This window comes from Schistocerca gregaria, chromosome 1, assembly GCF_023897955.1.
Source record: "Schistocerca gregaria isolate iqSchGreg1 chromosome 1, iqSchGreg1.2, whole genome shotgun sequence".
NCBI classification, from domain to species: domain Eukaryota; kingdom Metazoa; phylum Arthropoda; class Insecta; order Orthoptera; family Acrididae; genus Schistocerca; species Schistocerca gregaria.
The window spans coordinates 378428216-378454738 of record NC_064920.1 but is presented as its reverse complement, the minus strand read 5'-3'; the positions used below and the strand labels follow the sequence as shown (position 1 = coordinate 378454738).

The window sequence follows — 26523 nt, the reverse complement described above, 5'->3', positions numbered from 1 at the left end:
CTTCAGTTACCTAGTGACATTTGTCCCAATATTATTACAAGTTAAAATCGGGTCATTCTTTTTGGAACCCCTATATAATAACATACTTTTTGCTTAAAAATGAACTTCATTATCAGAGGCCACTCAGTGTTAGAAGATTAGTGTCCCACATACATCAAGACAACCTGAGAAGCATCATTCCCTCAATTCACGAGGATTAGGGAAGAAACAACTTGTGACCTATCTAGGGGACTGACGTGCTGTAGGTAGGTAGACCACTGAAATTCAAATCAGAATGGCCGGAGAGGGAGCTCATTACCACTTCTCCCATATGCACTGAAGCGCCACAGAAAATGGTACAAGCATGCGTATTCACATACAGAGATATGTAAACATGCAGAATACGACACTGCGGTCGACAATGCCCATATAAGACAACAAGTGTCTGGCGCAGTTGTTAGGTTGGTTACTGTTGGTACTATGGCAAGTTATCAGGAGTTAAGTAAGTTTTAACATGGTGCTGTCGTCGGCGCATGAGAGATGGGACATAGCATTTCCGAGGTAGCGATGAAGTGGGGATTTTCCCCTATGACTACTTCACAAGTGTACCTTGAATATCAGGAATACAGTAAAACATCAAATATTTGACATTGCTGCAGCCCGAAAACGATCCTGTAAGAATGGGACCAACGACGACTGAAGAGAATCGTTCAACATGACAGAAGTGCAACACTTCTGCAAACTGCTGCAGGTTTTAATGCTGGGCCATCACCAAGTGTCAGTGTGCGAGCCATTCAACTAAACATCATTGATATGAGCTTTCAGAGCTGTAGGCCCAATTGTGTACTCCTGATGACTGCATGATACGAAGCTTTATGCCTCACCTGGGCCCGTCAACACTGACACTGGACTGCTGATGACTGGAAACATGTTGCCTGGTGGGACGAGTCTCGTTTCTAATGTTTCGAGTGGATGGATGTGTACAGGTATGGAGACGACCTCATCAATCCATGGGCCCTGCAAGTCAACAGGGGACTGTTTATGCTGGTGGAGGCTCTGTAATAGTGTGGGGCATGTGTAGTTGGAGTGATATGGGTCCCTGATACATCTAGATATGATTCTAACATGTGACATGTATGTAAAGATCCTGCCTGATCATCTGCATATCTTCATGTCCAGAGTGCATTCCGATGGTCTTGGACAATTCCAGCAGAACAACGCGACACCCCACACATCCAAAATTGCTAATGAGTGGCTCCAGGAGCACTCTTCCAAGTTTAAACACTTCGCTGGTCACCAAACTCCCCAGACATGAACATTCTGAACATATCTGGCACACCTTGCAATGTGCTGTTCAGAAGAGATCTCCACTCCCTCATATTCTTACGGATTTATGGACAGCACTGCAGGATTCATGGAGTCAATTCCCTCCAGCATTACTTCAGACATTAGTTGAGTCCACACCATGTCATGTTTCGGCACTTCTGCTTGCTTGCAGGGGACCTACACAATATTAGGCAGGTGTAACAGTTTTTTGGCTGTTCACGGTATATGCTCACTGTTTTAAAAACTGTATCCCATTGCTCAGTTACACAACGCTAGTCTCTTCCTTACAGATTTTTCACCTGTGCACACCACATTTTGAGTAGAAGGAAAGAGCTGTTGAAATATACCGATAACCTTACCAGAGGCTATTCACAGACAATATCCAATCCACTCATCCATAAACAGTTCTCCCACACCACCACCTCAGACACCAGTAAACCTGTTAGCCATTCACTAATCAGTTCTCCTCTGATCACCCAGTATTACCCTGGTCCTGAAAAGCTCAACCACATCCTCCACCAGAGCTTCAATTACCTCTCATAATGCCCTGAGATAAAGGTAGCCTACCCAAATTACTCAAAGTAGTGTTCTGCCACCTATCCAACATACAAACTGTTCTTGTCCAGCCCAGATGTTCCGTAGACTCATGCACCACCACCTACTGCAGATCAGTTAGAGGCATTTCCTACCTATTAACAATTACTGTTGAGCATTCTATGTGGCCATGACAAGTAACTAACTGCCTACTTGCATGTATGACCACCGTCAACCTGCAGCAAATCTGAGTCTCTTGCTGCTGCACATCACAACACAAATGATTTCAACAGCTGCTTCACTATGCAGACCATTTGGATACTCCCTTGGAGTACAAATTTCTCTGAAGTACATAGGTCGGCTTTGTCTTTCCAGTGTATCTAGTAACCTGTCTCACAATGCCTCACCTTACTTTCCCTTCTTTCTTCTGTCCACTGCACTCCTTCCCCATATACACTGTGTACTGCCTCCTATCACCCCCCCCCCCCTCTCTCTTACCCCTCCCTCTACAGCCCCCATACCCCTCTTCATCTCCACCTAAGTCTCACTTTTCAACCTTCCCTTTTTTATGCTCTACCCTGTTTCCCACCACCCTTCCTTGCACCCTTGCCTATCCTTTCCCACCTCAGCAGCCCAGGCAACTGCTTGCAATAATCAATAATAAATAATTGGTCTCATCAAGGTCACTTGAGTATGCGCACGTGTGTGTGTGTGTGTGTGTGTGTGTGTGTGTGTGTGTGTGTGTGTGTGTGTGTGTCTGGATGGAATCTGTATACCCTATCTGTCTGAGACTGGAGTGTCATATGAGAGTATGTTTTCTAAACACTTGTGTAGTGTATATCTGCAATAGGATATGGGTACCAGCTTGATATCTACCAAGTAAAATGTGAGAAATCACCTAAAACATCAAGATTCAAGCTGACTAGTTCACCAGTCCTCATCGCTAACCTGTGAGACCGATTAGATCCAGATCAAGCTCGCATCCCTGTGTCCCGGAAGTGGTGCGTTAATGCAATCAGCTACCATTGTGGATACAAAATATTGGAAATTACCGAAGAGAAAGGAAGCCAATCATAAAGATTAGTTACAATAATTCCAAAACCCTGAGAAGTACATAAATAATGGGATGTCTGTGGCATAAGCTAATTAGTCTTATGCAAACATGTTATGCATTAGAGTTCGCACAGGATACAGTGAACGATACGCAGGGGCTAACTTTCATCCACACGCTGGGCAAGTTCATCTGTTTGTACTGTAGCGCAGGTCAACAATGTCATCTTTTGGTTAGTCAGCGATGACAGAATCGAGGTTCACGTCTTGCAAACTTTCTCAAATGGTTTTACAGAAAATATTTGGTAAAAAAATTCATTTCTGCTTTACTTGCAGCTTGTATGTCAAGTTCATTATGAGGTACCCATTATTTCATAAATGGTCGAAGACATTGTGATATTTACAAGGAAGTAAGAGAGAGCATGAAATTTGAAAAAAATTGCATTAAAAATAGGGGCTGCTTTGGTACTGTGTTAAGTGAATAATTTGTAATATGTTGCTGTGTATGAAATTTAGCTAACACATTGAATTTCCCTTTAGACTTGGGTGGTGGTCTCTATCTGTCACAAATATTGAGGAAATTGCTCTGACATATTATACACATTTGCAATCACGCCACACCAGCAATAAAGCCAGGGTGAAATATCCACAACATTCCTTATATTTCATATATGGTTTCAGATATCAAAATGAGATTTTGGCAAAAGAGAGCACGAAAATATGAGAGTATTTTGTTGCATGGTTTTTATGCAAAACTCGTAATCTACTGTGATATTCCACTATCTGCAGACTTTTTTGATGAAATAAAGTAATTTTTGAGGGCCATCGATAGCTGGTAAACGAGAAATGCTGTGTGTTTTGGAACAACGTAAGTGAAGACATTATATGTTTATATTGTACTGAACTTACTTTTCCTCAGTTCCTCACTTAATAAACTGCTGTTTAAGAATTCTCTTGCAATTGCATCTGCACAACATGTTAGTGAGGTGAGACTGTGGTACGTAACATGGATGCTGAGGTTTATTTGTAAAACATAAAATCCGTTGTGGGTCTGTAGATCCCCCATCGGGCACCTTCCAGGGTGGCGGATAGGGGTCAGCCTCCCAGATATGGTAATAGGGATATGAAATACCCAAAGTGGACCAAATCCTATTACAAAACTCATCAGCATCTGACCTGGCATCCAGAGGCTGTTAGTCATTGTTTGTTCACTTAGTTGGAGCATGTGTTATGACATATGGCTTTAACTCAACAATTAAGTCTCACACTCTTGATATCTCCAATGGAGATTACACAAAAACATTATTCAACTTAAAGTAACTATGGCAGCAAAACAAGAAAGAATCCCATTATTCCAGGCCCTAGACAATAGATTGGATTCCCCTTCTGATCATGGGATTCTGGTGGACCAGACAATCCATGCAGAGAAGTATCAGATCCTCCAAAAACCACTTCCAACAAGACACAGAATTTTTCGTAAGTACATTGGATGTAAACACTTTACTGGAACACAGGAAACAAACACCTAACGAATATGCGGGGCAGTTTCAACAAAAAAATTATACCAAGGCAAGAAACCCGGTTTACAGATGAAAACAACTTTGACTCTCTAGAATTACATGTTCTATATGGGACAATCTGCAGTGCATATCAATAAAGGACCGAACCAATTTGGGACAAGTTTTGCAGTACCCAAGTCAACCACAGATTCAGTAACTGATTTCATATCACCTTCAGAAAGACTCTCAACATTGTCAATAAAATCAGAAAACAAGGCAAACACATTGATTAACACGCACACTCCAACAAATGACTACAACAGACCCCAGTGGTAGAAGGCTTCTGGGAACCTCTGAACAAATCACGAGCTGGAAAAAATAATCAGAGAATGGGAAAAGCATGCCAAAGAAATTCAAATTGGAAAAGAGAAAGGAAAAAAGAGTCACTTTGAAATGCCTAGGCTTTGCTGATGATCTGGCTATATTAAATAATAATAATAATAATAATAAATAAAAATAACTTTTTTAGATAAACTGCATTAAATCTCATGTAAAACTGGATTCAAAATTTCCTTTGAAGAAACTCAGTAAATGGACACCAAATCAAATGGAAAACTTCCAATGAAAACACAATACAGAAAAATCTCACAGGTCACTCACTTCAAGTACTTAAGAGAAACCATACAACCCACAGGACTGAACAGAGTCTCTCACACAGAAGGAATATTCAAACTGCAAAAGGCGCACAAACTGACAAGGAATCATTACAATAAAAGAGCGGTGATTGTAATGCAAAACTATGAGACTACAACATGGTTGTTTTACCAGAAGCCTTGTATGTGACAGAAACCACAGGTATTAGAGGGATGACAAAAATTCTTGACAGAGAGAAAAAAAAGGAATGAAAAATTATTAGCAAAATCTACAGTGCTACACTCCAAGACAGATCTTGGGTCAGATGACCTTCCAAGGACCTACACACACACACACACAGTCATCATAGATAAATTTAGGAAAAGATGGCTACAGCTCTATGAACACCAATGTAAGACGGATGAAAATGGATTCACTAAGAAAATTTTTAACATCATTAATACAAGCAAGTTAAAGATCAAATGGATATAAGAAACACAAAATGTCCTGCAACAACTGAAAATTTCTGAAGAAGAAATTGAGGACAGAACAGTTCAGAAATAAAATCAAGAACATGAGACTTGAACAAGACGCAATAAAAGAAATGACAAGGAAAAAATGTACAATCAAAAGGAAGAAAAAACAGAGTGAATTAATGAAGACGTTTTGGGAAGAAAAGGAAAAAAGACAAGGAAGTGAAGCTTTGGTTGACAAGTTCACACGCTCTCATCAATAATAATAATAATAATAATAATAATAATAATAATAATAATACAACCTGTTCCACATCACATATACAATTAACAAATGGAAAATCCAGGACTTTTGCTGCAAAACAGAATGAAGAATTATCACAATCAGTGTATGTCGACAGCAGTGACATTTTCAAGGCAAGTATTTGTGAAATTACATTCATTTCTTGCTTCAAACCTCTCTTAAGGTACTGTAAAAATCCATTCAGGTACCTGAGAGAACTGCTATTTAGAACTAAAGAAATTTTTCTGTCTTTTTTGTAAATATATACGAAGTAGGAGTGTTACAGCTGTCTTAAAAGAAGTTCATACATTACCTCCTTACTTAAAGCATATTTAAACACAATCAATATAATTTTCACAACTGTGAAATACCTGCATAAGAAGCACATTACATTCACACTAGATTCTGCACTTGAATGTAAAGGAAACAGTTTCATATTATATTATCAAGCATACTTCTTGTCACAGAATGTCTGCAAAAATTTGGAGAGGATTATCTGTTGACATTGTAACATTACTAATGCAGAGCCCAGCAGTGAGAGTGAAAATATAAGCAGCAATGATATCTTAAAAGACCCTGACAAGGGCTAACAACAGCAGTACCATTTACAGGAGTCGTGTTACATGTGTGGCATGTGCCACTGTGCCGTAATAGTTTTAAGGCTTGTAGCAGCAGGGGCATGCACCCTACCTCCCACATGTCACCCACTTCCACTGCTTCCCTCTCCTTTATGCCACTGATGCTGTATCTTGCCAACTGTACTGCCGATACAATCAACTGGAAAGGAGACAGTTATTCCACGTTTATAGGGTTTGTAGTTTTCTTTTAGCTTCAACCTTTGCACAAGAAAGATACACTACGAAAAATGGTGGCATTAGCACCCTGTTGAAATCCTACAAAATTTATTTGCAGAAATTGTCACATGAATAAAGGAACATGAATATCTTAACAAGAACATTATGAAAATAAATACATACTGTTATTCCTGTTTTTTGATTCTATTTTCTGCTCACGTTCCAGTTTCATTTGTTCTGGTTCAGTGTCATCAACATAAGCCTTCCCCTCCTTTAAGAGTTTTTCACACATTTCAAGCATCAAGTCAAAATAATCCGATGTATGAGTGAAAACATCTGGCTTAACTTGCAGTAGTTTCAGATCTTCTAAAATTACCTATAAACCAAAATCGAATTTACTTACCATACGTGGAACTGTTATGTGAGTGCAATTAGAAATATAATTTTAATGCTTTGTTGTTGTATTTTCAACACTGATGACACCGTGAGTGAATTTTTATGTTTAACTGTTGTACTATCAATGCGAGAAACTTATTGAGACACACAACAGTGGAATAAACAACACAAATCTGTGGCTACCTTATTTAGATTTCTAAACATTAAGAAATGGATATAGGAAGTATATACTGTTCTTTGTGAAATGTAGAAATGCAAAAATTTTAAATGCAGCATAAAAATAAATCAATCTCTGTTCACAATAATACTTAAAAATGAAAGTGAAGTAATGAATACATAAAATATATGAGACACAGGAGATGTATCTACGTATCAGTTTTGGAAGGAACTACTGGAGCTTGAGTCACAACACACAAGACTTGTACCAGGATGCCAAGACACAAAATTATTATTATACAAGCACAAATATTGATACACAAAGACAGGTCTCTACACTTTGGAGTGCTGAGCAACATTTTTAACCAAGGAATTACTACAATAGGAGGTAGTATTAGAAGACGTAAGTCAAGTTTTGGAAAAAGGAATATAAAAAGTCATTAGAGGCAGAATAATATTCAAGACCAGATTTAACATTGGTGTGAGATGAAGTTACTGGGGCAACATCTGAGGAGCCTGACAGGTGCTTGCCTATAGTAATTCAGAGAAATTACAAAAGCTAGAATGAATAGCACAGTCGTATATTGGCGGAAGATCTTCATGGTCAACAATGGAATAAAATCTTCCATTCAGGACATCGTAGTTCAGTGTTTTGATAAAACTGAGGACAGCATATAGGGAACAAAAAATATTAAATTCTGCATTTAAAAATTAATTAAGCCAAGAGAATCATATTAACATACTAATTCTTCACCATGACACAAACTCACAAATAAGTGATACTGAAATCAATAACTGCACTGCAAACAACTGACATTACTCAAACGGAACAAGGTGCCAGACACGAACAGAATTTCTACCAAACGTTTCTTTAAATAAGCTGCAGTACTAGCGTCCTTTCTAGCTTAGACTTACTAAGAATCTCAACAGTGAATAGTTTTGCATGTCTAGAAATAAGTAATTTCTGTTTATAAAAACAGTGAAGGAACTGATGCATAGACTTGTAGGTCACTATCGTTAACACACATCCGACTTAGGCTCCACATTGAAGGTGAGTGCTGAAGACACATGAATGTGGCATTGGGAGTCTGTCCTGGAAGCATGGTAGTACTACTAGTAGTCTCAACATATATAAATGGAAAATCCAGGGTGGAATAATCACAATATTATGACAAGGATATATTGTCACTCAACACACAGAGGAGATGGTGAGTCGCAGACAAGCACAAAAAATTGACTGCCATACATATGATCTTCCAAAACGCATTCTTCTAACGTAGAAAACACACACACACACACACACACACACACACACACACACACACACACACACACACAAAACTGCCGTCTGACCACCACAGCTGGCTTCAGGGTGAGACACAGTGGAAGTTTTGTGTGTGTGTGTGTGTGTGTGTGTGTGTGTGTGTGTGTGTGTGTGTGTGTGTGTGTGTTGTGTTTTCTATGTTAGAAGAAGGCCTTTTGGGCAAAAGCTCACATGCATAGCAGTGTTTTTGTTGTGCCTGTCTGCAACTCAATATCTCCTCTATATGATGATTAACAATCCATCCTTTTCATAATACTGTCAACACATATACATGATTTATCAGATACGGACAGCGGTAATCTCAGATTGATTGTTGATGGTGGTGATGTGTACAGAAGTAGTATCATTTCTCGATGCTGTAATGCAAAGCAGAACAACAGACAGCATTTCCACTACCTATGTTCAACGGTGTATCTCTCTAAATGTAGACAACTGGCAGACTATGCAAATAAGCAAAAGAAAGAACTTAACCTTATCCGATAAGGAGAAAAAAGTTAACCTTGCTGGACCTTGTCACATTTTTACTCTCTAACAGTAACACCATAAAGTGATAGATATGCAATAAACTTGCGACATTAGTAGTAGAGAAGTCTAATGGGAAATTTCCATTTGTTGAGAAAATTCTGGAAAAGAGCACTGTAGTTGAAAGGGCACTATGACTATTACTACAACATCTATAGTCCCTATCAAGTACATCCACCAGCAGACATTGAAGAAGTTCAGCGATGTTCTTCTAGGACTGTAACATGCCACTACAGCTGATAAGAATGGGTGATACTCTTTTGAGGAACAATAAATGGGAATCTTTCGTAGAAAGTAAACAGTTCTCACAACAACGACATAGACTGTGCAACAGTTCTAATGTCTTGAACATATATCCTATATAGGGTGTATGATTAAAATAAGAGAGATCAGTGTGCATGCACTCTGATCACTAGTTGCTTAGTAATTATGACATTAGGAAATGGATGTTGGAAGTTGATGGACAGTCGACAGACCACTGACTGTTACATCCCGTCAGTGGTGGGGTTTCAGCACACAGTACTGATAGAAGATATGGAGCTATTTCAATATAAGAGCGTCTCAAAAGAGTAACGATCATTGACTAAAAAATCATGTTCGTGTGTGTTGTGCTAATAGAAATACATGAGGAAGATTATCCTCGAGCGCTACCAGTCTCATTTCATGTCCTTATTCTGACAAACAGAATATTTAAAAATTTAGAATGCTTTCCATTTGAATTGCATTTTTCATTAGATTGATTGTCAGCACTGTTCCACTAGTTCCTGCACCTGTGACTAACAAGTAGATGCTCATTTTCTGTCTCATATATAGTTAAGATCACCTTTTCAAAATCAGCCTTCTCCTTTGCAGGGTTTGTATCATCAAATCTCATAATAAGTTTTCCTTTGAAGTTTTCTTGATAATACTGATTTAACAAAGCAGCTTTAGCATGGCCAATATGAAGATACCTGTAAAATACTGCCAGAATTTTAGTACTTAATCTGTAATTGTGCACTGGTGTAATGAAAGCAAGCTTTTTAATACATACTGCACACAACAGGTCTATTTCACTATGTCTGAGAGTCTGTGTCTAAACGTTAAACAGCAAGACATTAGAACCAAATCTTAGCACTGCTTTTTCTTGGTAAGCTCAGTTATAGGATTTCGTTATTTCATAAATATGACTTGTTTTTAAGTGACTATTTTGTACACAGTTGGGATTAATTAAGTTTAATATAATTAATAATGATGTTATTAAAATGAATGTGATTTGAGTCATTGAATGTGAATCGTGGACGAAATGGAATTTCTTCAATATCTGTATTAGCTTCTTTCAATTCTTTTGTGTGAAAGAAAATATCTTTTATTGTCATTCAATGTAGTTAAATTATACACAGTTACGGTAGCCTTAAGGAAATTTATGTAAGTCTTCTCACCCACTAGCTTCTGGTGGAAACCTTACAACAACTTTTCCCATTTCTGCTCCAGGCAACTCAACAAACTTCCCTTCTTCTTTTCTCCCAGACAGGACAGGCTCTGCAGTAACTGACTTCTTTGCTTTGTTTTCAGGTAGAATTTTCTTTACAGAAGAGACACACTCTAAAGATTCTATAAAATTGTACCAACGAGCCACATTTGTTGGGGGACTTGGTTCCACTGCTTTCCAATGAGGGTTACCTGCATATATCAAACAAACAGACACCTTTTAAAATACATAAAAATGAAAGAAGAAATGAAATTATAAAGTTTCACTAATTAAAAATGGAAATATAGTAATGCTGGGAAACTGTTACAACAATTTAAAATAGTCTGGTCCAAGATTTTCTCTTGATGAAACATGAGACTATTAAAAATAGAAAACAGGAAACAAGAAAAGGTGCTATTCTTTTCCTTACATGGTACTGCCTTCTGTTCTTTGCCTTTTCAAGAGTGCTTATACAGGGTGATTCACAAAGATATGCAAATATTTTAATATGTTATTCTACAAGTAAAACTAAAGAAAAAAAAGTTCACATAAACATAGGTCCACAAATGTTTAGTTACAGAGCTAGGGCTAATAAAAGATTTTACCAGAAATTTAGCAACTTTGCTAATATGAAGCCATCATGTAACTACTAGGATAAAGTAAAGCACGATTTCCAATTATTTTGTTGTTACTGATCTGGTGAATATAATAAAACATGTCCCAGACGTTAACTGAAACTGTATGAATGTGTCAGATAACCTAATCTGATGTTATTAATACCGTAGCACACATGAATTCATGTTAAACCAGAAAAAAATAGCACAGTGTTAAGGAAGTTGTACAGTGTACGTACAATTTCACAATGCATTCACAATAAATGTTCAAAAATTGTCTCCACTGACCTCAGTGCATGTAGCGGCTTGTGTGTGAACAATTTTGTTGCTTGTTTCAGTTTCTCAGGTTGTTCTTAATTTCATCTATTGAATTCGTAATGCGGGTAAGTAATGTCTCGTGCGTTGACACTATTGTTGTTATGTTCTTTCACTGAACAATACAAAAAACTAATTCATTTCAAGGTTAGGAAACGACTGAAACAACTCATTAACGGTTGCCAACAATGACGTTCTTCAATTATTAATGAAAAGTAAAAAAATTTACTTGCATAATAATCTTTGCTTATCTGGAGGTTACAACCAAACTTTAAAACACACGCACACACACACACACACACACACACACCCCAGAAGTTTCATGTTTTCACTTGCCCAACAGATTGGCAGATAGACCCCTCGATGGTTGTTTTGAAGGAGACAGACTTCATCATAGTACGCACCCAAAATACCTTGGGATCAGGTCAGATAGGAAAGTTTCTTTTAAGGAGCACTTCACACAAACATCTGCTAAGTTCTAAACCAGAAACAACATTCTCCATAAACTATGCGGCTCTCATTGGGGATCGTCTGCAGACACTCTCCGGGTATCAGCACTTGGTTTGGTATTCTCGGCAGCAGAGTACTGTGCGCCTGTCTGACTTAAAAGACCACATGTAAAAAAGATAGATGTGCAACTAAACGAGGCCATGTGCATTGTTAGTGGGTCAATATGATATACTCCCACATACTGGCTACTTATCTAGAGCCACATTCCTCCGTCTGATATCAGATGGATGAGTGGGCTACTGTGTGAATACCAGAAGATTGCTAATAACACCAACCTTCCAATAATGGACAACGTATTCCCTGTTGAGTGAAATAGACTAAGATCAAGACATCCTACTCTCATCACAGCCAGGACTCTCACTGAAACTGAATTCAATCCCCACCAATGAATGGAAATGCTGCTGGCAACAAAACTGTTCCCTAAAATTCTTGAAGCTGCCCTGCATCCAGAAGAAACCACCTGGATTCGACCAGCATTGGGCAATTTGGACTATCTAGAACCATATCCGAATGGGCCATGGACAATGTGCAGACACTCCACAAGTAGCGAAAATCTTTATTGCCATCCTGTGACTGTGGTGCGGAATGACAGACTTTTGCTCATGTTGTATCGACCTGTCCTGCACTTGCCTACAAATGTCCTTCAGAAGGTTTCCTCACAGTGATGTGTTATGTTATATAAAATACATAAAAGATCTTGATATCTGTCTGTAGCTGTTGTTATTTGTGGTATTTTATGCTTGAGAGCTGTGCTTAAATGTTGATGTATAGTAACTTGTAGTATCAATCAATCAATTTTTCATGTAGTCCTTTAACACAAAACAATTTTAATACACATATGCAAGGTTAATCATTGTATGTACCACTTTGGGACAGTTACTGGATGGCTTACTTTATTAATTTGAAAATATATTATAGGTTGGTAAATTACATAGCAGTTTGGGAAAATGCTTCCACTTAGGGAAATACATCATGATACCTGCAATGACTAGTAACTGGTCTTCAAAATGCATGTCAGTTTCACCAAATTATTATTTTAAAAAGTTAACTGCCTCAATATATGCTTGGCAGGCAGGTTTACATAGAATTTTACTAAACTAAGTAATAGAACTACCTACCTGTCACCAGAAAAGTCAAAAATTATTTTCTTAACCTCTCGTCAACTGTAACTGTCTCTCTTATTAAGATATTTTGTTCCTCTATTTTATCTTGTATCAACATTAATAATTTGTCATACGATGCAGGACTTGTTAGAAAATAATTTATGAAATTCTTTCGGTTGCGTGGTTCAGATTTGTCAATAAATTAACATTGACCAGTAGCTTCTTTTTTTCCCCAAGCATTCTTGGGTCTATTTCCACTTTTTCTCTTTCTTCTATTGATTGCAAGCAGCAGGTAATGTAATTGCAGCACACACTTTCTTTTGGGTGTTCGAAATCTTAACGTTGTAAAACCACTTTGTCAACTGCCAATTTTATCAATATTGTTGATGATATGAGCTCACTTCAATATACTGAACATTAGACAAGTATTGTCAACAAATAATGAACTTGTGTAGGACTCTTAAGGATTATCAGAACTGTTGCACCACAAGTCACAGGAAAAGTATATATTGACTATTGAATCCCTATTTCTTGGTATACGAGGATAGAGTAGAAGAATGTACTGAGTCATCAAAAGAAAGCTGAAGCCAGTGCTTCTCAACAACGGCAATAAAGTGTGTGCGTGTACCAGTAACGTATTCCGTGCATCTGAAGGAATGATATGAGATTACTGATTTGATCTCACAGGAATAAACCTATATTAAGAAAAGGATAGATCAGTTGAATTGCAGATAGGCACAACTAAAACACTGTACCAGTTTGGGATAGTACTGGATGACAAAAGGGTACCTCCTTTGCTGTTGGCTCTTGGGGGTGGTGGGCCAATTGGGTACGTGTGGGGAAATGGGACAGTAAATTGTCTGCGGACTTGGACAGGGTCTACTGCCTGTCTGTGAAGGCCTTGGTGAGAATTTCAGCATACTGGGAGAGGGAGTTCTAGACACTGCAGAGACAACCACACCTGGGTGGCCAGGCAGTGTGGTATGAAGTTTTCGGTGTGTAACAGATGGCAGCTGTCAAAATGTGAACTGTTGTTGGTTAAAGGGGGTCTAATGTGGACAGAGGTTGAGGACAGAGTCATCAGATAGGAGGTGGTCAACGCCCCAGACAGTGGCACACTGAGAGAACCAGGTGAAGCACATAGGAGAAAAGGTGTTGAGGTTGTGAAGGAAAGAGGATAGGATGTCTTGGCCCTGAGTTCAGATAATGAAGATATCATCAATGAACCTGAAACAGACCAGGGGTTTGGAGTTTTAGGGGACTAGGCCCATAAACAGGTTGGCATAGCAGGGTGCCATGTGAGTGCCCTCGGCAGTGCTGCAACTTTCATAGACAGGCACTATCCCTTGGACGTAGTCTATAAATAAATTTCCTTGCCATCTCCCCAAACACCCCAAATCCTACCACCATCCCTAAGAGGCAGCCACAAAAGAGCACTCCTGCATCACCCAAACCTCTCTTGACTAAAACAACTGAATCACGTCCTTAACTATCATCATGCCCTAAAATGAGGGATATCTTACCCAAAATCTTACTCCTCCTAAACTGGTGTTCTGTCACCCACCCAACCTCCACAACATCCTAGTCTATTCCTATTCCACTCCCAATACTAACCCCTTACCACACGGCCCATATCTCTTTTGAAGATCCTAGGTGCAAGACCTGCCCAATCCAATCCAGTTCTCCCTCCTCCAAAATACAGTCCTTCCACTTAGTCCTTTATGAGCATTTTATGAGGTGCTGATGCACCCCTATCACCAGCTGTGAAAACAGCAACGTTGTACACCACCACTAATCAGCTGTATACCAGGATGAATGCCCACTGCCAAACTGCGGCCAACAGCAAAGTCAGGGTGTATACACAGACAAGGGGGGGGGGGGGGGGGGGGTGAGAGTGGGAATTCCAGATTTTTCCCCAATTCCCCATGCTAACACACACTTACATACACTTTTTTCTTGTTAAGCGAGAGTATACTTCCAGAAAATGACCCCCCCCCCCCCAAAAAAAAAGGGTGTTTAAGAAAGATCTTTGACGTGCAGCAACACGTACACTGTATATCTTTGTATTATGAAAGTATAAAGTCGAATCCCACCACACTCAAAATAGGAGATTTTGAAATGAGGTGCTACAGAAGAATGCTGAAGATTAGGTGGGTAGATCACATAACTAATGAGGAGATATTGAACAGAACTGGGGAGAAGTGAAATTTGTGGCACAACTTGACTAGAAGAAGGGATCGGTTGGTAGTGCATATTCTGAGGCATCAAGGAATCACCAATTTAGTATTGGAGGGCAGCGAGGAGGGTAAAAATCGTAGAGGGGTACCAAGACATGAATACAATAGACAGATGCAGAAGGATGTAGGTTGCAGTAGGTACTGGGAGATAAAGAAGCTTGCACAGGATAGAGTAGCATGGAGAGCTGCATCAAACCAGTCTCAGGACTGAAGACCACAACAATAACAATCATCAGAAAATGGGTCATTTATTCAGGGTGTATACATGGATACGGAAAAAAAGTTCCCGGATTTTTCCCGGATGAAAATACACTTTCTCCCAGTTAAAAATACACTTTTTCCGTGTTAAGTGACAGTATACTTTTCCTAGGCACTGTAAAATTTTCTTGAGCACCAGTAGTCTATTATCTCATGTTTGGTTCATTATTATGGCATAATGCCATACGAGCTAGAAGATGGAAAACGTGCACTTGAAATGCGCACAGTTGAAACTAGCCAACAGTGTGAAATTAAACACTTTGTTTCAAATAAATTGACTGCCTAAGTGCAAAAGATTAATGAAAGCCAAATCTCTTTAGTAAACAGACAAAAATAACTTCATTGTTCTGCAAGGCGATTAATGCTTGACTGTCAGAAAGGTGGAAATAAAACCGGAAATTAACCACATACTTTAGCCTTCTGTAATTATGCGAATGTATTTTAATTTATTTGGTAGCTCCAGACCACAGAAATCCTTTTTGTTTTCATTTAATGTGAGAGCAATAACCGAAGAGGAAACAGCAAAATCATTAAACGTAAACACAGGTCATGTAGAGACTACCCAACTCCCCACTACAACTCAGACTGCTCTGTGCATGTCCCGGATCTACAATTTCCGAACCGGAGCAATTTAGATAGTGGCGCCAAGCCACACATCTGTAGACAGAAGCGAGAGAAGGTACTACTCACACGCGACTCAAATGCGCATGCGCAAGGGCCCACTCGCTACTGCAAATGAATCTAATGTAAACAGCTGTCACGTCACGTTCATCGGAGGCAATTTGTTGTTAGGAAGCACTGCATTTTCTTCCTAAAGCCTTTGACTCATTTTGGTTGGCAGACGCTTGAATGAGCACAGTGTTTTGTTGTTGTATATGGCAAATTTCCTTTGCGAATTAAGTATTTTTTTTACCCCCCACCTCTTGTTCATGTCTTGTTGCTGCAGTATTATTCTGCAAAAGTGCGATACAGTAACATCCTTCGTTAACGTATTGGTTCTAAACAGTCAAAATCACAAAAATTTAACTGGTAACTAAAACAACAAAAAATTCCCGGAATTCTAAAAAATTCCAGGGTTTTTCCTGGTTTTCTCCCGGATGAAAAAATTCCTGGATCTCCCCCGGTCGTACACACCCTGTTTATTGCAAAAAATGGAGTTTAGACATATTGGAGGTTTAAAACATTTTTATTACAAATTCTTACACAGAATTACATTTCTGCATCTTTTGTGCACTGGAATTGCCCTGGCCCATAGTCTATGTCTTCTTCAGTGTCACAACAGCCCAGTGCTTGCCCGCTCCTTTTCTTTCTTGCTTCTTTTATCATTTGCTGAGTAGCTAACTCTGCTTCACATACACAAAGCTGATCCAATTCCCGCAGTCCTTTAGTTGCGTTCTGTCCAAATCTTACCCCTAACTTCTGTAGAACCTTAAGTCTTTCATAGTTCTCACCATTAAAAGTTATTACAGCATTATACGCTGCTAACTTTAGAGTCATAAGGCCAACAAATGCATTTTTAGGCATATGGCATCACACAACATTACTGAAGGACTCATACACATTCTGGGTTTTCCCATGTAAACACTTCTTTAGTAGCTCAGGACTTGCCAAGTCTCTGTAAATAGGTTTGATTACCTCCATTAATGCTAAAGGAAGAGAATGTTTATGTGTAAATTCATACAGGGCGCCAGAAAATTCAGCTTGCCTATTTATACCAAGTGTTTGGTGAAAGTGGACACAAAGCATGAAAACTGTCACAGTTATCTCTAGTGGCCTTCCCATAATATTCCTGTAATTCATCAATTACTTTGTAACTTTTCTAAAGTTACTTTCCTTCTTGAAGCACTAGGGGGCGGGCGATGTCACTTCAGAAACATTGTCGTGGTTTCCTTCAGTGCTAGCACACGTGTTTTGAAGTACTTCAGAAGAAAATGCAGGTCTCACATCTGTTAACCACAAATTTGGGTTTCTTGAAGTTACTTTTACACTTAATCATTTTATATATGTATAAAAAGCAATAGAAGTCAGTTTACAACAAAAATAGCAGATAATCACACTACTTTCAACGAAAACTAGTATCAGAAACAAAGGCCAGATTTTTTTATTTGTAATGCCAACTTCTGAGACGTATCAGTAGGCACAAAGCAAAGCAATTCACACCCTACTAGACTGTGCAGTTCCCAAGGTATGACTGCCCAATTGTGGCAGTATATGCGTAGCCGCGAAATTTGATAGTCACGTATTATTTGAAGGTCTCACAATTATCTGATTTTAATGTATTATATATATTTTAGCCTTCCATAATTATGTGAATGTATTTTAATTCACTTGATAGCTCTCGCCCACAGAAATCCGTTTTATTTTTGTTTGACGTGAGAGTTCTAAAGAATGAAGAAACGGCAAATCACAAAATGTGAATATGGGTCTCGTGGAGAAGCTTGGGGCCATGAGAAAAATTCTCCCAGGCAGCATTTGGCAGCTTGTTACTATTGCTGATACAGCCAACAGCCCCACTTCAAGCACCAAGAAACGGGAGACTACTGCTCATACACAACTCCACTGCTCATGCGCATGAGCCCGCTGACTGCTCAAACAAACCTAATGTAAGTACTTGTGACGTCACGCTGATCAGAAGCAATTTGTTGTTATGAAGTATTGCAGAGTCTTTGTCCTAAAATCTTTAACACATTTTGCTGTTTGCAGATGCTTGTGTATGCATTGTGTTTTCTTGTTGTAAATGACACTTTTCCTTTGCAGCTTACATTTTATTTTGGTTTCTTTCTCACTTTTATGTTTTATTGCTGCAGCATTATTCGCAGTACCGGGATAGAGTAAAATTCTTTGTTAAAGTATCAGTTCTTACCAGTCAAAATTACAAAAATTTAACTGAAAACTAAAACAATTAAAAATTCCTGGAATTCTAAAAACTTCTGGGTTTTTCCCAGTATTCTTCCGCATGAAAAAATTTCTCGGCTTTCCCCAGAATTCCCGGTTGTCCCAGGGCGCACCCTGAAAGTAGACCACTCTGTGCACAACATTCAGCTGCATGTAACGAGCTTCATTTCAAAGGCTGCTTCACAAATTGGGCCATCTGGATCCTTCCCTCCACCACCAGCTTTTCTGAACTGCACAGATGGGACTTATCCTTACAACACATTCTCCTCTCCCATAATTATCTAGGCCTCAACCGATGGTAAGCTACTGTCCCTACATCCTCCACCCAACAGTTTCTGCCCCTACTGCCCTATCACCACCTCACCACCTCTCTTATCATTTCCCTTCACCCTTTACAGTGCACTTGCACATTCTTTCCCCTTTCCCTGCTCCTGCCCCCCCCCCCCCCCCCCCAAATGATCAGCCTGGCATGTTTCGTCAGTCGGCCATCTAGTCCCTGCATCCCTCGCCTGACATTGCCCGTCTCTCTCTCTCTCTCTCTCTCTCTCTCTCTCTCTCTCTCTCTCTCTCTCCCCCCTCCCCCAACTGTACCTTGCCCTTCCCCACCATACTCCAGATTGCTGTTCACATAGCTTTCTTTGCTTTGTGTAACAGTCTTGTTATTGTGCCTCTCTGCAAGTCAACGGGTCATCTTTACGGTGAGTAGCAATCTATTCTTCTCTATCAAACAATGGTAGATCCAAGATGGTCAGTCCACAGTTTTATACGTGTATCTCAGATGTGTGATATATGGCAATTTGAAATTTATTTCCAGGATTCTTAGACGATATAGTTATACACAATATTTTTGTTTCTACGTGTATAGAACATATGTGACATTGGCAAGCACTTTATTAAAAATGAATGGCCATCTATAATGAATTTAGGACCTCAATGTTTTAGTTTCCCCTCAAAAAAGTAATCCTGCTCCATTTCCCTTTAAGCTGGGATTAATAAAATAATTTGTGAAGGCTTTTTCAGAAGATATTGACTGTTTTAAATATATTTGTGAAACAAATCTGGAATCATCAGAAACAAAACTTAAACGAAGCATTTTGTTGATCTAGAAATTGGATTTCTTTTAGATCTGAAGTATTTGAAATATAATGAAAAGAAATCACAAAGATACAAGGAAACATTTCAAGAAACAGCACATAAATTTCTTAGAAAGTATAAGGATATCAAGTATGGGCACAAAGTGAGACATATCACATCCTGGCAAGAACAGACACAACTCAAAAATGCAATACATGAGAAAACACTACTTCTATTAATCTTATATTGAAATTCTATAAGCTTCCTTTAAATGTCAATTATGTACTGTTGGTAGTAAACTTCATTACATTTTTTGTGCACATTGGGGCACTTCACAGGCATTTAAGCCTTTAAAATTTTTGTTTTCTGTTTTAAGCAAGTACGTGTGCCAGTTAGTCCAACCAAAATAATATATATATTTTCTCAACACACTGAAATTGGTTTACAAATACCCCTTACATGTCAAATAAAAACTCTAGTTACATTTGAAATCATTATATTAAGTTGCACTAGAATTACTTGATATTTGCATGTTTCTGCATGTACGGTATTCCTGATGAACATACACAGTAACATTGGAACACATGATAAAGCAAGGTGGTCTAACTGCAGCTTACCATGTAAAACTCCCCACACAGCAAAGTCAGCTAGAGAGACTTTATTTCCAACCAAGTATGTGGAAGGTGCAAGAATGTTATCCAGATACAGAACAGCTTTTTGGAAATCTCGTTCACATTGCAGTGGACCACTGCTGAAAGTCAGCCAGTGATCTATCTATAATAGTAAAAAAATACAAAACATGAAACCATTCAATTAACTTAATATTGCATCAAGATGAAAAATTAGTAACTAATAGCAATAGAGTTCTATACATAATTTTTATGGAATACTATCATATCAGTTTATTGGGGGAGGGGTGGGGGGTGGGAGAGAGAGAGAGAGAGAGAGAGAGAGAGAGAGAGAGAGAGAGAGAGAGAGAGAGAGAATGTGTGTGTGTGTGTGTGTGTGTGTGTGTGTGTGTGTGTGAGCACACGCGCGCTCTCATGTGAGCACATTTGTTCTGCCTATATTAATCAAGAATTATTTAATATTAGCATTTTAAAGTATATGTGAACTATTTTGTAATTTAAAGTAAAACCCTATTTTTAAGTTCCCACATTTTATGTTTTCCTACTTTATGCATTCATTTTTGTCAGTCCCTACAAAAGTCTTATTTCGTCACTATAATGCCTTCCCATCATTAAAGAGTCCATCTTATATTTCCTGAACTTTTAAGTTTTCTTTGGTGTTATCATGACATAAGATTGATTTTCAAACGATTTCTGTAGAAAAAGAGGTTTGTGTTCCTGCTCAAAGCCAGTTTTGGAACAAAGTGGAAAACACTGACTATATGCGAAGTTATTGATCACACAACGCAGCATTAGCGCAGTGATATTCATTGTCAGTGTGTTGGGTTACGGCTGCCTGTATTATGGGTTCCTGGTTTTTAGAAGGATGAGAAAGTATGCTGTGTCACTACCTTATTGATAATCATGATCTGATGATAGTGGCACTATTAGCAACCTTCCTTCTGGTCACAGTGCTGTATTAGAACAGCTTTAATTTAATTTTACAGTCTTTTACACAAATAATTTGAAGATGCCCATCCCCATAATGGGCTTTCACCGATCGTTGTTACTTCCACGTGAAATTCAATAATCCGCACTAGGTGTGCAGTCTTAGATTGGTACAACCTGATGTCTGATGTAAACATTCCTCCTCAGATGCTCCGTAACACGACGACAATTTCTGTCCCCTTTCTCACACAGGACATTCCTGAACTCAGGGACTTCTTGTCAGCAACAAGCTACAGATTTCAAGTTTATTGTTCCCTATTTACGAAGACTGCCAACTCTAGAATTTTAACCAATATTATGTTACAAGTTTTATTTACTGTAATTTTACAATAATTATCAATAACAAATCTCACATTAGAACACGAATATCTTTTTAACATGGTTTCGTGAAAGAGTAGAGATAACTGACATTCGAAAGAAACAAAGACAATTACTGCAATTATTTCAGAATTTTTAAAATAGGCAAAATTTCAGCTGTTTTAGTTTCATGTTCTGAACAACATAAAGAGAGTGACAGAGTAATACATTCATTTACCACTGTTGTGTTTCCTGTGCTTTCATGTATTTTACATTTTCCTGCATTTTACTTTTTTTGGGGGCTCAGTATGCCGAAAAGTGTAAAAAGGGGTCTTATTGTATGTGCTACAACTGTCCAAATAGAAGTTAACCTCAAATAAAAATACTGTCAGTCTCTCTTTGGACAGACTTCACAATATGTATAGCATTTGTCATCTTTGGGTGATTAATAGAAGTTTCTGTTAAAGTACAATTCCTCTTTTTTAAAACCACTGAAACTATTTTTTTTATGTAAAAAGGAGGTAATTCATTTATGGCTAAGACAGTAACAATGAGCATCATTATTTGTTATGAATTGTGATTACAATAAATAACCAAATTTAAATAACAGTATATGTTGCTTAATTCTTAGGAGATGTGTGTACAAGATGATCATAAATGTGCACCAAACACATTATTCTTATGAGATGCTTTTGCATATTAAAAATGTTGTTTCTAAAAATGAGCACTCCCAGAATATCATTTCACAATGATAAAGGCAGTAAAACTACTAAAAGTATGCTAACATACTGCTTTATTTGTCCTAGCAAGAGCTGTCTGATATGCTCCAGAATGCTCATCTAAATACAAAAACAAGCATTTAAGGTATCTGCTCTATTTAGCTGACCACTTACTACTACCATGATTGATGATGCACACATTAATAACATAACTTAGTATATTGGTTTTTCTTCCCTTAATAGAGAAACTGTTAGCAACCCATCACTGACAAAAACCTACTTCATCAACTGGAAAGCCAAAGTTGGGACTATTAATAGTCTGATTTAAAATAGTTGGCACCTGGCGACTGAAGTAAAAAGTTGTGGCATCGTCACATACAGTACAGTCAGAGAGCCACCACCAAAATGCTTTAGTCTCTGTGGTGACAGGAATTGCTTCAAAGCCTTTATTTCTGACAAAATTCAAGTAAAAAAAATCTCAAATTTACATAATAAGTAGGCCTCTATAGTGTCCCTCAGCACATCAAAAATATTTTCTTAATTTTAATTAGGGAGAGAGTTGCCTTTTTTGAGTAGATGAAATTTTCACCTTTGTAAACAGCTTCAAACTTGACATTATGTCATATCTCACAAACTACTGAACGTGCAGCAATAACTTTTTTTTGTAGGTTACTAAAATACAACACCTGACAACAAATCTTATCAAAGTTGCGATACTGCATTGGATTTCCTACATAAAAAACTTCTAAAATGATGTTTTTATGCAATTGGGGCAATATTTAACTCTTAACAAGTTTACTACAAAAATAACATGGAAATTCTGAAATTCATGTACAATATTCTTCTCAGTAATAGCTTTTCTTCATTTTAAATGACGCCAGTATTATGTTGGTTATTGAAACAGAAGAAATTTTCGCGTCTCAAAAAATTTTTTTCTTTTCACTGTACATCTTGAAAATCATTAGCGCACTGAAATAAGGCTTTAGAATTCACCAAAAATGAAATATATTTAAGATGCAGTGTGACTTACCATAAGGAGAAGATGGCAACTGACTAAGCAGTATTCCTTAATCTCACAACACGGAAGAGGAACTGACCAAAATAAATCCACAAACATGAGATTTAATCAAATTAAAAGGTTCATTAAAGGACAGTCACTTTACATTAGTCAAACGATGAGAAGACACTGTTTAATTTAGTCGGAGTTGGTGGAATTATCAATGTCACTGCTCAAAGTGACAGTTTTCAACACACTGTTGTGACATACCTTCATTGTTCCATGCATACTGTAGCACAGGTTTCACTATTTTTTGCCAGTCTTCTGGTGTCACTTTTTCCAACTGCGCTTTTCAAAAGACGTTCCACTTCAGCCAGTTGGAGTACTTTATACCTGTATTTTATTAGCATTTCATCCACAAGATAAACTAGACATTTTGGCTTGTGTTGCCTGACAAGTTCTAATATTTCTGCCATGTTCAGATTACTGCCAACTAAGTTATGTTTCTCCAACCAGCAAAAAGTTTCTTTTTCGATGATGTCTCTGTGGACACCTCATTTTGTACAACAAAATGATACAAGTTTCAAAGTTCAGTCTTGAAACCATACTGTGGTTGCCTTATTTGCACTGAGTAAAAGCAGAAAATTAGGAATGAGCATGAGCTACAGTTACTCTCTCTCCTCTGGCTACAAATGAGGCAGTAACTTTTTAAGTGTCAGATCCTCTTTCCTGAATAATAATCATACATTTCACAACAAACTGCATCTTCCTGAAAAGAATCAAGTTTTGTGAGTTTCCTTCTGAGAAGTCTGGTCTCACCAGGCTTCACCAATTTAGAAGACTCGTCTAATTCTTCTTTCATGAATTTTTCTTTTCTAATCATTATTACTGGTCATGTGCCGATTTATAGAGCAGTTGCGATTCATTACACCACTTTAAAGGAAAGAAAGGTGTCCAATAGTTTTTTTAAAGCAGCCTACTAGAAGTGTGCAGTCTCAATCTGCTGCTCTTTCGACTACTTTTATCACACATTGTAAAGCGTGTGAAGCTAAAAGTCACCCAAATCTGTGACTACAATGGTTCACTGAGGGCTGGCTGGCGCAATACTTCAGGAAGTGCATCTGAGATGGAAACACAGTGGAAATTGCCAGTGCATTGGTGTGCTGGTGGTTGGAACAATCAGCCCATTATCTGTCAAGTGACTATATGTCATATCGGCATAGGTGGACATTCTGCTTGACTTCTGATGCCACAATTATGACCACCTAACAGTCAAAGGAAAAAGTTGATGAAAACAGTCCATTCTCAAACATACAGTATTGTGGATTAACATGAATTCTTCACTACAATAACAATGTCTTGCTACATACGGCAGGCAAACATTTTAATCCTCCTCCCCCTACTGTTCAGCACTCAAGTGGCAACATTCCACAGGAGGGAACGTACTCTGCAGTATATTCTCTTCCATGTTCATTATTTGCTAGCTGACTGATTTGAATTGGCTGCTTACTTATTTGTCATAGTCTTCTATTCGCCAGAAAATTCTTTACGACATACATTTATTATATTTAAAATTTTTGAAAGTGTTAGTGGAGTGTAAATGTTCTAAAGAACAGTCTTTTACGAAATCATTATAAATCAATTTTCACAAATTAACGAACATTTTCATTTTCAGACTCGCCTCCTTTCACTAGAACTAAGACTATATCGGTTTATGGGTGAACATATTTTAGGGCAAGCAAAGTAATGTTGTCTATTGGAGAAACACGTTAATAACAGATCCATTCCTCAACACAATGCCTTCCTCAAAAATCAACACAATGCCCATTGTGACTTGCTGATCGCTATCACAAATATTACAGTTGGAGTCACAAACGATGGCTTGTTCTACACACCTACGTCACACATTCTACGACAGCCAATGAGTGTTCAGTAGTGTTCTGAGAGCTCTGCTCTGAATGCTGTAGCTAATGCGAACATTAAACATTATCATAGCAAGTTGTTTAGTGAACTTTTGTTCCATCTGTTGAGAGCTGTCATCACTGATGTTGGAGGTAAGTGATACATTCCGCATGACTTTCCTTGATGATTACCTTGTTGCTGTAACCTCCTTTTCTCTTGTTCTCCGAAGTATATTTGCTAGGAAAAGGAATTTCTCAAGACTTCCTACTTATAAAATAAGCAACCATATGCAGTTTCTTTTGCTTCACTTAACAGCGTCAAACTTTTATAAACATGGTCAAGTAAGTCTCCTCGCATCTCTAAAGGTTAGAAACAAAGTTCATTTACACATAAAGTAGGGTTGTCTTGATAACCATGTCCTTTTTCAATATGAATCTGAATACATGTCTTATCCTTCCCAAGTCCCAAACGAGCATTAATTAAGTCTTTTTCCAACCCCACTGTTCTTTTGTTACTATAATCGTCAAAGTTACAGATCAGCACTGAATACAAAATCATTCCTTGTTCTTTCACTATGGCTTTCATGGCGTGACCGGCACACACTCGTCAGTGCCGTTTGACAGCAGCGTCTACAGTTGTCTCACGATAAACTTCTAACCTGCTCTCACAGACAGGTGATACGCAATAAATAGGTCTCTCATGCTTATATTTAAAATATCGTGTGCTCGAGACGGTAGAAGGTCGAGTGGTTCTAGAATTTACGAAGAAATTCTCAAAACATTACATATCCCCCTCCTCACATCAAACACGCGATATTTTATACACAATCATTATGTACATTAATATCATACATAATAATAGTTCAGATTTTGAAAGTATTCATTTATTGCATAGGTTTACATAAATATTTTTTTTTTTCAACCATAAATCTTTACACTCTATAGAGCAAGCTTCCGATGGTTGTCTTTCTACTGATTCCTCACTACTTTGTTTTTTAGAACTTGTGCATTTATTTATAATTTCAGTCTGCATTATTATTATTATTATTATTATTATTATTATTATTATTATTATTATTATTATTTAGGAATTGTGAGGACTCTTTCTTTAACTCCAATCACAAACTTCAGGTGTTCATGACACTTGAGTACTTTAGTCTTTATTCTAATTCTTTGTACTACTTTTTAGTGCGTAATAGTCTCATTATTTATAGACTGTAGTTCGGAGGAACTCTGGGTAAAATAAAAGTGTTCCCTTTTGACATTCACAAACTTACCTAAAACGTGATAATGCTAGTGTTATATGGAATTCAAACTTACCAGAATAATCCTATAAAATATGCGACTTCTTTTACGATACTGCCCCTCCTGCTAGGATCAGTGCCTATACTTTGCCTGGGGGTTGACCATATGGGTGAACTTCCTCTGTCCATTCTGGGAGGTACGCCCCTTTACACATCCCTAACTAGGCCATAGGTCATCCTGTCTCCATGTAAGCAAGCTCGCCCTTTGTATTCAGTAAATGCCGGGTACACCCCCCTTATCCTTTCTGAGTAGGCCTCATGGTTCAT

General features: G+C 38.0%; 1 protein-coding gene across 1 annotated transcript in view; it reads right to left on the bottom strand.

Annotated features, from left to right (window-relative positions):
• LOC126347959 (bifunctional glutamate/proline--tRNA ligase) overlaps positions 1 to 26523 on the bottom strand; it is a 205291-nt gene that overhangs the window by 154185 nt on the left and 24583 nt on the right. Inside the window, exons 3-6 of the mRNA XM_050002314.1 lie at positions 20040 to 20196; positions 10388 to 10628; positions 9793 to 9919; positions 6755 to 6947 (exon numbers count right to left, since the gene is read on the bottom strand). Coding sequence (XP_049858271.1) covers positions 6755 to 6947; positions 9793 to 9919; positions 10388 to 10628; positions 20040 to 20196 — 718 coding nt within the window. The remainder of the gene's footprint in view (positions 1 to 6754; positions 6948 to 9792; positions 9920 to 10387; positions 10629 to 20039; positions 20197 to 26523) is intronic.